Consider the following 16998-nt stretch of genomic DNA (forward strand, 5'->3'; position numbering starts at 1 on the left):
TTCGGGATCTTTTTTGTTTCCATATTAATTTTAGGATTATTTGCTCTAGTTCGGTGAAAAATATTGTTGATATTTTGATACAGATTGCATTAGCTAGGTAGGTTGCTTTAGGGAGTATCAACATTTTAACAATATTTGTTCTCTCAGTTCATAAGCATGGAATATCTTCCCATTTGTTTGTGTCATAATCAATTTCTTTTGTCAGTGTTTTATAGTTTTCAGAATACAGGCCTTTCATCTCCTTGGTTAAGTTTATTCCTAGACATTTTACTATTTTTAGTACAATTATAAATGGAATTGTTTTCTTAATTTCTCTTTCTGCTACTTTATTATTATTGTATACAAATGGAATAGATGTCTGCTACTTCATTATTATTGTATACAAATGGAATAATATCTGTGTATTGATTTTGTATCTTGTGATCTTACTAAATTCATTTATCAATTCTAGTAGTGTTTCAATGGAGTCTTTAGGGAGATATATATATATATATATATATATATATATATATATATGGAGAGAGAGAGAGTATCATGTCATCCACAAATAGTGGAAGTTTTACTTCTTCCTTACTGGTTTGAATGCCTGGTATTTATTTTTCTTGTCTGATTGCTGTGGCTAGGGCTTCCAGTACTATGCTGTATAAAAGTAGTGAGTATGGGAGTGCCTGGGTGGCTCAGTGGGTTAAAGCCTCTGCCTTCGGCTCAGGTCATGACCTCAGGGTCTTGGGACAGAGCCCTGCATTGGGCTCTCTACTTGGCAGGAAGCCTGCTTAACCCCCCCACCCCCCCACCCCCCCTTCCTTTCTGCCTACTTGTGATCTCTGTCTGTCAAATAAATAAAATCTTTAAAAAAAAAAAAAAAAGTAGTGAGTATGGACATCTTTGTCCTGTGCCTGTTGTTGGGGAAAAGCTTTCAGTTTTTCAATACCGAGATAGCGTTAGATGTGAGTTTCTCATTTATGGCCTTTATTATGTTGATGTATGTTCTCTCTAAACCTATTTTGCTGAGGGTTTTTATTAGGAAGGAGTGTTGTATTTCATCAGATGCTTTTTCTGCATATATTGAAACGATCATATGGTTTTTATCCTTTCTCTTGGTGGTGTGATACCTCTCTTTGATTTGTGAATAGTAAACCACCTTTGCATCACAGGAATGAATCCCACTTGATCCTGGTAAATCATTTTGTGTGATTCATTGTTGGATTCGGTTTGCTAATATTTTGTTGAGGACTTTTTCTTCTATGTTCTTCAGAGATACTGGCCTGTAGTTCTCTTTTTTGTAGTGTCTTTATCTGATTTGGGTATCAGGGTAATACTGGCCTAATATAATGAATTTGGAAGCTTACCTTCCTCTTTTATTTTTTGAAATAGTTTGAGAAGAACTGGTTTTGTTTAAGTGATTGGTGTAGAAGTTACCTGTGAAGCTGTCTGATCCTGTACTTAATATTTGTTAGGATGTTTTTAATTACTGGTTAAATTTCATTAGTGGTAATTAATCTGTTCAAATTTTCTATTTCTTACTGCTTCAGTTTTGGTAGATTATATGTTTCTGGAATGTATACATTTCTTCTAGGTTGTCCAGTTTGTTGACATACAGTGTTTCATAATATTCTCTTTTCTATTTCTGAAGTATTGGTCATTATTTCTCCTCTTTCATTTCAGATTTTGTTCATCTGAGAGTCCTCTCTCTCCTTTGATAAGTCTGCCTAATGGTTGATCAATTTTGTTGATATTTTCAAAGAACCAGCTTTTGATTTCATTGACCTATTTTTAAAAATTTCCGTTCTATTTATTTCTTCTCTTAATCTTTATTATTTCCTTCCTGCACTGGTTTTGGTTTTTGTTTGTCCACTTTATAGCATTTTTAAATGTACGGTTATGGGTTTTTTTTTTCCTTTTTTTGTTTGTTTTAAAGCTTTTTTTAAAAAAACTTTTTTTTATTTATGTGAGAGAGAAAGAGAGAGAGCGCATAGGACCAAGGGGAGGGGCAGAGGGAGAGGGAAAAGCAGACTCCCAATGAGCAAGGAGTCTGATGTGGGACTTGATCCCAGGACCCTGGCATCATGACTGGAGCTGAAGGTAGACAGTTAACTGACTGAGCCACCCAGGCACCCAGGTTATATTTTTTTAATTTGAAATTTTTCTTCTTCTTGAGGTAGACCTGTATGCTTTATAAGCTCTATAAGCTTCCCTCTAGAACAGCTTTTGTTGCATTTGAAAGATTTTGGACCTTTGTGTTTTCATTTTCAGTTGTCTCCATATAGATTTTTATTTCTTCTTTGATTTCTTGGTATTCATTGTTTATAGTAGCATGTTATTTAATCTCCATGTATTGGTGTTCTTTCCAAATTTTTTTCTTGTGGTTGATTAATTTCATGTTACTGTGGTTGGGAAAGATGCATGATATGACTTTAATATTTGAACTTATTGAGACTTGTTTAGTGGCAGTATGTGATTTGTTCTGGAGAATGAATGTTTCATGTGCACTTGAAAAGAATGTGTATTCTGCTGTTTTGTGATGGGATGTTCTGAATATATCTGTTAGATCTATCTGTTCCAATGTGGAATTCAAAGCTACTGTTTTCTTTGATTTTTCTCTGGATAGTATATCCATTGATGTAAGTGGGGTGTTAAGGTCCCCAAGTATTATTGTATTACTGCAATTACTTACTTTATATTTGTTAATAACTGCTTTGTGTACTTGAGTGCTTCCATGTTGGGTGCATAACTATTTACAATTGTTGAATCTTCTTGTTGGCTTTTTCCCTTTATGATTAGGTAGCATCCTTCTTTGTCCCTTGTTACAGTCTTTGTTTTATTTTATTTTATTTTATTTTTAAAGATTTTATTTATTTATTTGACAGACAGAGATCACAAGTAGGCAGAGAGGCAGACAGAGAGAGAGGAGGAAGCAGGCTCCCCGCAGAGCAGAAAGCCCGATGTGGGGCTCGATCCCAGGACCCTGGGATCATGACCTGAGCTGAAGGCAGAGGCTTTAACCCACTGAGCCACCCAGGCGCCCCCAGACTTTGTTTTAAAGTCTATTTGTTTGACATATGTAACTGTTGCTACCCTGGCTTTCTTTTCACTTCCATTTGCATGATAAATGCTTTTCTATCCTTTCATTTTCATTCTGCATATGTCTTTAGATCTGTAATGCTTCTAATATAGGCAGCATATGGATGGTTCTTGCTTTTTTATCCATTCTGTTGCCCTAGAGTGTCTTTTGATTGGAGCATCTAGTGCACTTACTTGCAAAGTAATAAATAGGTATGTATTTATCACCATTTTGTTACTTGTTTTATGGTTGTCTTTGTAATTCTCTATTCCTTTCTTTTCTTCCTCTTTTCTCTCATGGTTTGCTGGCTTTCTTTAATGATATACTTGGAATACTTTCTCTTTATTTTTTGCCTACCTGTTACAAATGTTTGATCTGTGGTTACCGTTAGGTTTATATATAACATTTTATTCCTATAATAGTCTATATTAGGTTGGTAGTCTCTAAGTTTGAACCCATTTTTTTAACCTTTTTTAAAAGCACTAAATGTTTACTCCTCTCCTCTCCCCCCATTTTAAGTACATGGCATCATTCTTTCTTTTACATTGTGAATCACTTGACTTATTTTTATAGATATACTTAATTTTACTATTTTTGTGTTTCTCTTACTCTTCCTTATGGTCTTTCCTTCTCACTGAAAGAGTTCTCTTTAACATTTCTTATAAGGTTGCGTTACTGGTGATGAAATCATTTAATTTTTGTTTGTCTGGGAAATTCTCTCTCCTTATATTCTGAATGGTAGTCTTGCTGGGTGGAGTATTCTTTAATTGCAAGGTTTTTTTCTTTCAGCATTTTGAATTTATCATGCCACTCTGTGGTCTGCAAAGTGTCCACTGAAAATCAGCAGATAGCTTTATTGGCTTACCCTCACCTCACATATAACTGTTTTCTTTTCTCTTGCTGCTTTCAAGATTTTCTCTTTATTTTTTTTCCATTTTCATTACTGAGTGTCTTGATGTGGACCTCCTTGGGTTGATTTTGTTGGGGGCTTTTTGTACCTTCTGGATCTGGATATCTGTTTCCTTCCCCAGATTCAGTAAGTTTTCAGCTATTATTTCTTAAAATAAATTTTTGCCCCTTTTTCTTTCCCTTTTCTTCTGGGGTCCCTGTAATGCATATATTATTGTGCTTGCCCATTTCAGTGAAATCCCTTAACCTATTTTCATTTTATTATTTTATTTCATTTTTTTAAAAAGATTTTATTTATTTATTTAACAGACAGAGATCACAAGTAGGCAGAGAGTCAGGCAGAGAGAGAGGAGGAAGCAGGCTTCCTGCTGAGCAGAGAGCCTGTGCGGGACTTGATCCCAGGACCCTGGGATCATGATCTGACCTGAAGGCAGAGGCTTACCCATTGAGCCACCCAGGGGCCTCCTATTCTCATTTTATATTATTCTTTTTCTCTCTCCTGTTCAGCTTGATTGCTTTCCATTGCTCTGTCCTCCAGATCACTGATCTGTTCTTCCTCTGGTCTACTATTTATTCCCATTAATATATTTTTAATTTCAGTTACTGTGTTATTCATCTCTAGTTCTTTGTAATGCTTTGTCACCTTTTTTAGGGTTTGCCTGAGACCCTCCTCTCTTTCCTCAAGTCCAGTGAGTATCTTTATGGCCGTCACTTTAAATTCTCTATCAGACATATTATCTCCATTTTATTTAGCTCTCTTGGGATTATCATGTTTTTTCATTTGAGCTATTCCTCTGTCTGCTCATTTTGTCTAATAATCTGTGTCTGTTTCTATGTGTTAGGAAAGTCAGCTATGTCTCCTGATCTTGAAAGTTAGTGGCATTATGAAGAAGAGATGCTGTAGTGCCCTGCAGTGCAATGTCCCCTATTACCCAGAATGTGGCACTTCAGGGCTGTGTCCTGTGTGTGTTGTATATGGCCTGCTGTGTGGCTGAGCTGCATTTGCCTTCAGTTCAGTTGTCTACGGTGACTCTGCCTTTTTGTGTTGTTAGTGGGTCAGTCTGGGGGCCACCTTGAAGTTAAGTTGGTTCATACCGGGTTTTTACCAGAGCTGTAGTCACACCATATTGTAGGGCACTCTCCCAATTTTGTCCCCCAGGAGGCTTTTGTTGGTGGGTGGGGCCCACATTCAGATCAATTGTCTGCCCCTGGCCCACTTGTGAGGCTGTAGTCAAACTGGTGTTCATGCTTATTTCCCCTCTCCCGGTCATACTCAGTCCCTTTGAAGTGATGCTGGCTCCTGTAGGGTCTCCTTGCACAATGCCAGGATAGTGACACCACTTTGAATGGACTCCTGTTGCAGGAGAACATGGAAATGGGTGCACGGTGATAAGTAAGGTTTGCTCACATCTGCTGTGGGAGGAGCCCTGAGCTGCTCTGGAGAGCTCTTAAGAGCGGGTTCCTGTCCATCTTTATTGGCCTTAGATAGTTTACTCCTGTGCATATTCCAGTCAGTACCAATGTGAAATTTTGACAACGGAGGACACTCTTGAATCTGCAACTCTTGCCTCTCCATTTGCCTCGCTCCTCAGTGTGCTGTGAGTTTAAGAAACATTGGCTTCCCCCAAATTCTCCTATCTGTTTGACTCCAGCTGACTGGGCTCTGTTTAACTTCTCTTTTTCTCCTACATCGTAGTGTAGAAACTTGAGGCAGGAAACTGGGGTAATCTGAGGACTTATCTTTGTGGTTTCTTTTTAATTTTTTTCTTTCCTGTGATGCCTGCTACCCAATTTCTGAAAACCATTGTTTAATGTGGGTTCTTTCCCCCCTGTGTTTTAGTTGTCTATGTTGGGAAGGTTATTCCCTCATGGCTGATAGCAGAAATTCTTCTCTTTCAGTTTTGATCTGCAGTTAACGATTTTAAAAGATGACTCTTGGGCTACTTTCTCTATTGTTGATTTATTTTTTAAATAGTTACACATTAATTTTAAATTTCTTAGAGGTACTATTTATAGAAACTTAAATGTGTTTCTTTTGCTTCAAATAGTTAGAGCAAACAGTTTATCTAGACATAGAGTGTAGTTAGGATTACCCATTTATCAGTTCTTAGTTCTCAACATGTTTTCCATTTTGGTATAATTTTTTTTAAAAAATAAGATTTTACTAAGATATTATAATACGAAATTGTTTTTATTAACCAGTTTCTTTTTATCTCTCTCAAAGGTAAATATAACTGTTTGGAAGTTTATCTAATAATATATATTAATCAAAGTGATGTTACCCTTTACATCATTTTTATATGCTGCTCATGTGATGGATGAGATATTCTCCAAAGTGCGTGGAGAGTATCTCATCTTATGAGCAACATACAACAGGGAAGTAAAAAGGCATTCATTTCCCAGCCTGTGGCCTTTTTTCAAATTTTGTCATATAGACATTTCAAATTTTGATACAGTATTTTTTCCCATGAATTCTTCTATTTTTTTTTTCTGAAGAAGTTAAGATCAAGAACATATTACTTTACTTCCTTCTATGATTTTTAAAGTTTTTATTTTTGACACATCTTTTCTATAAAAGTGGTGACCTTCCTTATATTTTTTTAGGATAAGTAATAGCGTGTTTATTTCTTTTCCTATTTATATAAATAAGCAAAACAAGTATTGCCTGCTAGTTTCTTTGTTGGGGTATTTTGATGAGATTTTTTAAAAATATCTTTAGATTCTTAGATTAATATACTAAATATGATTTGTTTTTCTTTCTCAGATTAAAAATCATTTTTCAATCCCACTTTGTGTTTATGAAGGGAATACTTTATTGGGAACGGCTTCTCCTGGAAGTGAATTCAACCTACCATTAACATCTTACCGGTGATTTTTTTATTTCTTTATCTTTGTATTTGCTCTAAAGTGTCTTATGGAATTTTTAGTTTATGGTTTTGTAGGGGTATTTGTCTCTAAGTGATCAAAGTTAAATCTGTTTTGTTAATAACTTGTCTAACTTAAGTTTCAGGGTGCCTAGAAGGTTTTGGTTTTTTTTTGTTTTTTTTTTTTAAGAAATATTTAATGTATTTAATTTATACTATATAAATTACTTGTGTTTTACTAGTAAATACAATTATTACATGCTTATTGTATAGCTTCCATAACTGAAGTCATTTATATATGATTTTTAGAAAATGTTCAGTTGAGCATGATTGGTAGCTTTTGGATTTATATATAGCTATTATGAAGTGATTTTTACTTTTCAAATGTTTTGCAATGAAATTTTTAACAATCCCTTTCGAAAACATTTTTTCTTTTTATCTACATATTAATTGATCAGTGATAGAATTATACTTTAAATTGTGACATATATACATCAATCTTCTAAAAATTAAACTGGATATAAAATCTTATATGTAAAATTCTTATAATATGCTAACAGTGAGCTAGTCCTAAAATTATAGGATTAATATCTTGACAAACAAATATTCTGGATATTTAATTATTTAATTATTATTTAATTATTTGAAAATAATCTCTTTCAGGGATAGTGAACTCTATTGGAAAATACTATTTTCCTGAAAATAAGCATTATAATTCGTCTAAGTACCATTTCAGAACACACACTAGCCCTGGCCCAGACCTTTGCTGCAGAAGGACAGAGGCAGGACTACATGCTGTGCTGAAATCCCTCTGCCTCTCTTCTGATCCTTGTCCAGAGTTCCAGATTACCTCTCTGATGCTTACAGAGCAGCCTTGCAGTTACAGGCACATATTTTCAGTTAGTAGACCTGCTATTTCTAATGAGTACTTAATTACTTATACCTTCTAACACTCAGTTGAAATCTCCTGTGGGAAAGAATATTATTGTTGCAAGAACAACAATGTAGTTGGGGCACCTGGGTGGCTCAGTGGGTTAAGCCGCTGCCTTCGGCTCAGGTCATGATCTCAGGGTCCTGGGATCGAGTCCCGCATCGGGCTCTCTGCTCAGCAGGGAGCCTGCTTCCTCCTCTCTATCTCTGCCTGCCTCTCTGCCTACTTGTAATCTCTCTCTGTCAAATAAATAAATAAAAAATCTTTAAAAAAAAAAAAAAAAAAAAAAAAAAAAAAAAAAAAAAAGAACAACAATGTAGTTATTTACCACATCTGACCTTATTCTAGGAAGGATTTTTGGTGGGTTACAAGACTAGATTAAAGGTGACATATAGTTATGGACATTGGGGAGGGTATGTGATACGGTGAGTGCTGTGAAGTGTGTAAGCCTGATGATGCACAGATTAATAAAAAAATAAAAGATTGCATGTAGAATGTGTTTCAAAACTTCTGTGAATAAGTGTATACTTATTTTATGAATGAGAAAATTTAATGGCATTTCACTTTATTTTTAATAAAGTATTGCTGTATATTTTGTGATTCTATCCATAGAAGAGAAAACTTGGGATTATCTTTATACTTTCTTGTTCAAGGCTAAAATATTAATTTGTCAAATGGAAATTAATCTTAATTAGAATTATTAGTGATGAGCCAGTTTGTATCTCACATTAAATGTGTTTCTAATCCAATTCTTTGATCTAAGTATGCTTACATAATGACTATCTTTCCCTGGAGAATTTAAATAGATTAATCTTTGAATTGCTGTGTATAAGGCTCTACTATGGGATGCCAAGATGAACTGGGCATGGCTGTGACTTTGAGAGATTGATGCATTATGTAAATACAGAAGGAAGAAAACTGTGGGGTTGTAGGGAGAGGGTGTTAACAGAAAATCACAAAAAACAAAGCAAGTGTTACTGATTGACTCCTGGGTAAGATCCATGAATTAAAGGTCAAACATAATAATATGCAGATTAGCAAAGAAAGGCAATCTTCAGTGGAAGGAATTGCATGACCGAAGGTAAGGAGGTCTGAAAGCACAGGGTTTGTATGTGTAAAGAATAGTTGCAGGATAGGGTGCATGGGTGGCTCAGTGGGTTGGGCCCTTCAGCTTGGGTCGTGGTCTCGGGGTCCTGGGATCGAGCCCCACATTGGTGCTCTCTGCTCAGCGGGGAGCCTGCTTCCCCCTCTCTCTAGGCCTGCCTCTCTGCCCACTTGTGATTTCTCTCTGTCGAATGAGTGAATAAAATTAAAAAAAAAAAAAAAAAAAGAATAGTTGCAGGATGATCAGAGTACAGTATGCATCTTGTAACAGAACATTTGATACATAGTTTAAGTTCACATTGAAGTATTGCTCCCTCAGTTTCTTGCCCCTTTGATGTCAATTTTACCTTTATCTTATACATTATCTTTTTTTTTCTTTATTCTCTCAGAACGTTTGGTGTCCTCCTGTTTCATGATCTTTCGTTCTTAAAGCTCTTCTCATTGAGAACCTCTTGTGTTTTCTTCCTATCCATTTCTTAAACTTTCCCTTAACCTGGCATATTTTTCTAATTCAGGTGTCCTCTTTAGAATAAGGCTTTTTGGCAAAATTGTTGCCTCTGCACAAAGCTCTGAAGCTGTCTGGAAAGACTTCACCACACTCTCTTTCCTTCAGTCTGCTGTGTACATACGTTATTTTGTACCTGTCACGATGCGCTATTTCTCTTTTAACATCACATCCCCCACCTGATTGGGGTCTCTGTTATACAGAGTAAAGAAGAACTTACTCATTTGTTCATTTCCAGTTTTACCTTCTCGTTCGTGAATAATGGATCCAATAAGGTTTTGATAATCTGGATGAGTTTATTGACATTAGTTTAATTTGGAGAAAATTAAGATTTTTTTTGTGGTTCTGTTTTATTTTATTTTTATTAACCTATAATGTATTATTTGTTTCAGGCATCCAGGTGTGTGATTCATCAGTCTTACACACTTTATAGCACTCAGCATAGCATGTACCCTCCCCAATGTCCGTCACCCAGCCACCCCGTCCCTTTGACTCCCCTCCCCTCCAGCCATCCCTCAGTTTGTTTCCTGAGGAAAATTAAGTTCTTAAGTATTAGAAGAATGGAAAAGAGAATGAAAATTTCAGAGAAAATGTAAAAAACAAAATAGGTTAAATCGGATAACTGACTTGACAGATGATTAGATTTATGTATATGTCAAGGGAGATGGAAAAGTCGAATATTTTTTCATAGTCCAGAGTGCTAGTAGTTGGAAGTTCCTTAAAAGGGACACACAGAGAAATGGGTATGGACTGTTTAGAGTTCAATCTAGCGAATTTAAATCACTCTCAGGCATCATTATAGTAGTGTGTAATGGATATTTAAGATTTTAGGACAGAGCTTAGGACAAAATCTGGTCTGGAGGTAGTATGGACAGTTGTTGATTTGTAAGGGATAGTGTCACAATCATAGATGAATGGTTTTACAAGTATAAATATATTTAAGTGTTTATATTTGAACAAGTTAGGTTTGAAAAATGATGAAACCTAAAATATAATTGAAATGTAAGCAGAGTGTGATATTTAAATATAAGAATTAATCATACATGATTTTATCACTATCTTCTTGCAACCACCTCTGCAACTGTACCCAGTGTTTCAGCAATTAAATATCTATTAAAGACTTTTGTTTGATTAACATTGAAATGCTGGTGATGGTTTTTTTAATGGAAATGTGTTTTTAGTTTATGAATTCAGTCATGGCATGTATTTCCTATGAGGACCACATATTCAGGAAAGCCAACATTTTTAAGTTAAATGTGCAAATTAAAAGGTATTTGTATGTTTGCTTTGCATATATGATCTATAAAATTACATATTTTCTATAGGAGACCAGTTATTATAAACTTTGAAATTAGTAAGCTTGTAAGAAAAATATTCTCCTCTTAAGAGCCAAATAACTTGATTAGTTTACAGAAAGTTAAGGGATGACAATGTCTATTTACCGGTCTTTTTTTTGCTATTTCCAAAACGAATATGAAACTATAAAAATTTTATTACAAGTGCGGGGAGTGATGTAATTTCATTGTTCCAAAGTAGTAATCACCTAATTTATGTTTTCTTTTAAAGGATTTTAAAGCATATTGTTTCATCCTTTATACAGATCACCCCTTTCTCTGAAGCCAGAAGATGAGGACTATCAAGGGTGTGAAAGAATTGACTTTGAAGAAATTATAAAAAATGATGGCACTTTTCTAAAGAAGAAATGTAGATCTAAAAACACTGCTAAGAAACCGTTCATCATTCATGTTGTCCCAGAAAAAGATGATTTGGCTTCTCTGTCAGTGTATTCAGAAGATGGCTGGGACTTACCATACATAATGCATTTGTGGCCACCTATCCTGCTCCGAAATCTTCTTCCTTATAAAATTGCTTATTATATAGAGGTATTCTAGAATTTTTTTAATGCCGTCCTGTCTTTGATTTTGTAGCTTTAGTTATTTAAAATTATGAACAATAAAACAGTGTTTTAATGTTCTCATAAAAATGATAGTACTGGTGAATGGGTGGTCTAGATAATTTTCACATGGAAAAAAAGTTTCCATTGTTATTAAAAAAGGGGTTTTTAAAAATATATTTTTTCCACTGACTCTGTGTTTTACACATTTAAGATCTGTGGTAACCCTGTGTCAAGCAAGTCTGCCAGGATCATTTTTCCAACAGTATTTCCTCACTTCATGTTTTTGTACCATATTTTGGTAATTCTCACAATATTTCAAACATTTCATTCTTAATGGCTATGATTTATGATCAGTGATTATGACTTGGTAAAAGCTCAGATGATGGTTAACATTATTAGCAATAAAGTATTGAGGTGTATACATTGATTTCTAGACATAATGCTATTGCATACTTACTGGACTACAGTGTAGTGTAAACATGACTTATGTGCACTGGAAAACCAAGAAATTTATTTGACTTGCTTTATTGCAATATTTGGTTTATTGTGGTCTGGAACCGAGCCCTCAGTATCTGTGTGTATATATCTTTAAAAATCTTTTCTGTGCAAATTACACCTTGTTTGTTATATACTTAAAAGATGGACACTAACTTCTGCAACAAGTATGTGAATTAGTCTTAATATTCAAATAATAGACTTAGCTCAGGATAAAAAACAAAAAAACACCCTACATTATATTATTCCCATGCTAGGTTTTGTCTGATAAATTGAGAGGGAGTTAACATATCTATGGTTTAAGGTTATCTATTTTCCATATGGCTGGCAGGTACCAAAGTGATTAACAATCTATCAGATAGATTTGAGATTGAATCCTAGCTTTCTCATTTTATTAGCTTTATGTCTTTAAGCAAGTTGTATTATCTTTTTAAGTCATTTGTCATAATCTATAAAATAGGAATAGTAATAAAAGCTGCATGGTTGGGATATGGGGGAAATAAAATTAGAAAATACATGTGAAGGACTTTGCATAGTGGCTCCCATACATATGGTTGGCAATTATTTCCTCTTTCACATCACCAGAACCACTACTATTCTTATTTTGTGAAATATTAATTAGCATGTCAGGCATCAATAATTTATATAATTTTTGCTTTAAGTAATTTAAAATCTTAAGAGATTCCTGTGTTCTAACAACAAGAAGGAATCAAGTTAGAGATGATGGAAAAACTGGTGATGTACTGTCTGTGTCCCATTCGTTTCGAACTTATAATTTGATCCTTTTAGGGGTCACATTTTGTTTGCTAGTTTCCAAAGGATATGATAAATTTTTAGGAATATAATTCAGTTGTGGTAGGGAGAGAATATTATAAGGGACAAGAGCAGTTAGGAGACTCTTAGAGAGGTCACAGTGACATGAACTAGTAAGTGTATAGTTGTGAGACATACAGAAGATAACAGTATAGACAGTGATTGGAAGTGGTGATGAGGCATTGTTAAAAGCAAGAATGGAAATTAGTAGGGATTGCTTATTTTGGGTTACTGTCATTTTTTTCATTTTGTAGTTTTCAAAACTTAAATCACTAATGGATAACATTTTTTAAAAATGTTTTACTAATGACAGTGTTTTATAATGTTGATTATTTTTAACATAGTTTTACTTTGTATTATTTAATTTTATTCTCACAGTAGTCCTTTGAAGTAGATCATTTACACCATTTTATAAATACAATAATTCAAATCTCAATTTGTAGAAGTTTATACAGTTGGCAGAGTTAGAACTCAAATACAAGTCTTCCGACTTGTTTTGACAGAGGTGTTTCAAAAGCACGTGTATGACCTTTGGAATCATTAAATAGAATTTTGGGGCCTATTGTTCTAACATGTTTAAAATTTTCCTGTATTTTTTTTATTACAGGGGATTGAACATAAAGTTTATACTCTAAATGAAGGACATTCAGCCCATATTTGTACTGTGCAGTTGGAAAAAGCCAAACTACATTTAAAATTACTTGACTATCTTAATCATGATTGGAAAAGTGAATATTATATAAAACCTAACCAACAAGATATTAGTTTCATCAATTTTACCTGTGTTACGGAAATAGAAAAGACTGATTTAGATATTGCTATCCATGTGACTTACAATACCGGCCAGACAGTTGTGGCATTTCATAGTCCTTACTGGATGGTCAATAAAACCAGTCGGATGTTACAGTATAAGGCAGATGGAATTCACCGAAAGCATCCACCTAATTATAAAAAGCCAGTTCTGTTTTCTTTTCAACCAAAGCACTTTTTTAATAATAATAAGGTATGTAAGTTTTTAAAAAAACTTTCATTCTCCTTTAGCTTCTTTTCACTCCTTTTAGATTTTTAGAGTTTTGAAGAATATTATAGAACAGGTAGAAATACCATTTAAATATTTGAGGTTAAAAAGATTAGAATTTAGGGACACCTGGGTGGCTCAGTTGGTTGGGCGTCTGCTTTCGGCTCAGGTCATAATCCCAGGGTCCAGGGATTGGGTTCCGTGTCGGGCTCTTTGCTGAGTGAGGGGCCTGCTTCTCCCTCTGCCTGCTGTTCCCCCTGCTTGAGCTCTGCCTCTCGCTTTCTCTCTCTCTGAGACAAATAAGTATATAAAATATTTAAAAAAAAAAAAAAAGATTAGAATTTAGTATGGGAAAATGTTTAGTGCATTAATATAATATTTACATGAAAAAGCAAAAAACTTATCAGTTGAGGTAGGAATTTTTAATGGTATCTAAATTGTAATGTATTTGGAATATTTTTTCCTAGGTTCAGCTTATGGTAACTGATAGTGAATTGTCAGATCAGTTTTCAATTGATACTGTTGGTAGTCATGGAGCTGTTAAATGTAAAGGCCTGAAAATGGACTATCAAGTGAGTTCATTCTCTGCTCATGGAGAAACTTCTATTTTAAACTCTGTGTATTGACAACTTAATTTTTATAAGGATGTTGTAATAATGGAACAGTTTTTGAAATGCTAATTTTTTCCCTTTAGGTTGGTGTCACTATAGACCTCAGCAGTTTTAACATTACCAGAATTGTGACATTTACTCCTTTTTATATGATTGAAAACAAAAGCAAATATCATATATCAGTGGCTGAACAGGGAAATGATAAATGGCTCTCTCTTGATTTGGAGCAGGTGGGTAGATGTATTTTAAAAATGTACCTCTTTAGATTTTCATTTTTCCTTGAAGTTAGACACCTGAAACATTATGAAAGTTTTTAATTGCACCCCCCCTCTCCTCATTTTATTTGTACAGGGCTCTAGATTTAATTGTTAAAAACCAAACCTTTTCATTTAGGAGTGCATTGCTTGATGAGGGAAGTAGATATTTAACAGCTATTTAACATATGAGGGAAGTAGATACTTAACAGCTAACAGATATTTAACCAAGCAGTGTAAATACAGAAGTAGAAGACTGGATAAGGTATAAAGTCATAAAGAGTAGAAAATTATTTACTCTTTCTGCAAAGTTACTAGGAATGCCTTTGTGGAATAAATCAAGCCAGTTATTTTAAAAAGATGGTAGTAACTTAGGAATGAAATTTTGATTCTACACCATCTTTAGCTATTTGACCGCTGGATGAGAATTTTCTAAAGAACTGCCTGAGGTTGATGGAATATTTCATTTTTGAGGAAATTTTATGTATAAATATAAGAGAAGTGCTTGCTGTTTTTGTTTAGTGTTCCTTCTTGCTTTTAAATCATCCTTCTGGGATTATTATTCTTGACATTCTTTAGATTTTTCCTTCAGAGCTCATTTTGGAGGCAAATGCCATCAGTTTGTGTTTATCTGTAAAAGTTTTGTCATCTTTCTTTTATCATAATTTCTCTTGCTTTCTCTTCTATTTTTTCTCAACATGTGTAGATTTTACTCCACTGTTTTCTGGTTTCTACTTCAGTTGAAAATTCTCCTGTGATCCCATCATTCCTTTAGAGGTCATTTTTCTTCCTAATTGCCTTCATGATTTTTGTCTTTGGCATTCCGTAGTTATACTACTGTTTGTCCACATGTGGATTCTTTCTACATATCCTGCTTGAGATGCTATACTCTGAGATTTGTGGATCAATCTATTTCATAATTGCTATATAATTTGCAATTATTATCTCTTTAAATATTGTCTTTGCTTCGTCCTTCCATTTGCTTCTTCTTGGTCTTTAATCAGACATATTCTAGACCTCCATATTCTATCTTCCATGTCTCAACTTTTTTTTTTGCTATTTTCTATCTATATAACTCTCTTTGCTGCATTCTGGATTAATTCTACATGTATATCTTTAATAAATTTTCTCTTCTACTCTGTCTAAATTGCTATTTAAGCCTTTAGTTGAGTTATTTGAATAATTGTATTTCTTAATTTCAGAAGCTCTACCTTTTTTGAAGTCTGCCTGGTCATTCATTAGTGAATATTTGTGTATATTCCTTAGGTGCCTTGTGATACATCTGCTAAGAGAATCACAAATCCCTGTGCTTGTGTAGTTTATGTTTCATTGTGGGGGAGTGGTTGTGGAAACATTAATATAATCAATTAGCAAAATATATAGTATGTTTAAAGGTGAAAAGTCTAATCAGGGAAATCAAATAAGACAGGAAGTATTGCAAATTCTAGCAAGCACAAGGTGGGCTATAATTTTATATGAGGTGGTCAAGGATAGAATTCACTGAGGTCCTATTTGAGCCAACTTATAGGAAATGTGGGGAAGTAGCAGCTGACAGGAGCTCATCTGAGTTGCCATGTGTTGGAGGAGCTGATTAGGGCAACAACTCAAAATGAAAGTAACAGTCAAGCCTTTAGTCCCTTACTGCCATAGTATAATCAAGAGGTTAAACTGGAGAAAGTGCCAACTCTCCCTGCTCCATTCCTCTTTCCCTGTGGAAGAGCATTGATCAGGGTTCAGGTGGTTGAGCACAAACGTGGGGGTTGTGTCACTGTCAAGGGAGCCTTGAATAAGAGACTCTTCCAGTTTATGGGCCTAAGGAATGAACGGTGACAAGGGGGGAAGAGCTAGGAGTAGAAAAGTACTGAAGACAGAGGAGAGAAAAAGCATCTTCAAGGTTCTCCCTATCTTCTTTTAAAGAGGTCTTGCAGGGAGGTTCCTCTAAGAGGTCTCTGCAGTGGGCCATGATAGGTGTCTGAATGAAGGCATTTCAGGTAGGAATTCAGATATGTATAAAATGCATCGCTGGAAGCGAGGGCTGAGTCCTTGAGACTGCTGTACACTGAGTGAATGCGTCAGCTTAGCCCTGTGAGGCCTGCCGAATAAGGCCTTTGTAATTGCCTATGATGTAATCTGATAAGTTTTTAGCTGGGAGCTGCAATCCTCAGCCTTGTGGCTCTCTGGGGAAAGAGACTTAGAGCCAGAAGAATCAGCCAGGGTAGATGCCCTGAATTGGAAGAACCTTTGGCATATTTGTGGGATAGCAAAAGAGGCCAGTATTACTGGAGAGGGGAAAGTAGTAGAGAACAAGGCATGACAAGAGATGCAGTGTGTCATGCAGAACTTGGGAGCCATTGCAAAGGTTGTAGATGTAGAACTCTCTGTGTCCAGTTGCTAAGATTACCAACTCCAGCTTTGTTTTGCTTAGGTATTTTCTTGGCGTGTCTTCTCCCTTACCTAGAGCAGCTCTGTGTCTTAATTCTGTGTCTGTTGCAGATAACATTCTTGGGCCTTAGCTTATCAAAAACCTGACTTACAG

At 35.0% G+C, this 16998-nt stretch overlaps 1 protein-coding gene across 6 annotated transcripts in view; it reads left to right on the forward strand.

The window, feature by feature from the left end:
* Nucleotides 1-16998, forward strand: part of VPS13A (vacuolar protein sorting 13 homolog A) — a 236902-nt gene that overhangs the window by 165539 nt on the left and 54365 nt on the right. For all 6 annotated transcript variants that reach the window (XM_082694455.1, XM_082694452.1, XM_082694453.1 and 3 more), the window contains exons 46-50: nucleotides 6735-6838; nucleotides 10975-11257; nucleotides 13187-13582; nucleotides 14065-14169; nucleotides 14292-14438. In XM_082694455.1, coding sequence (XP_082550581.1) covers nucleotides 6735-6838; nucleotides 10975-11257; nucleotides 13187-13582; nucleotides 14065-14169; nucleotides 14292-14438 — 1035 coding nt within the window. The remainder of the gene's footprint in view (nucleotides 1-6734; nucleotides 6839-10974; nucleotides 11258-13186; nucleotides 13583-14064; nucleotides 14170-14291; nucleotides 14439-16998) is intronic.

Source organism: Mustela nivalis (genome assembly GCF_964662115.1).
Source record: "Mustela nivalis genome assembly, chromosome: 13".
Classification (NCBI taxonomy): Eukaryota; Metazoa; Chordata; class Mammalia; order Carnivora; family Mustelidae; genus Mustela; species Mustela nivalis.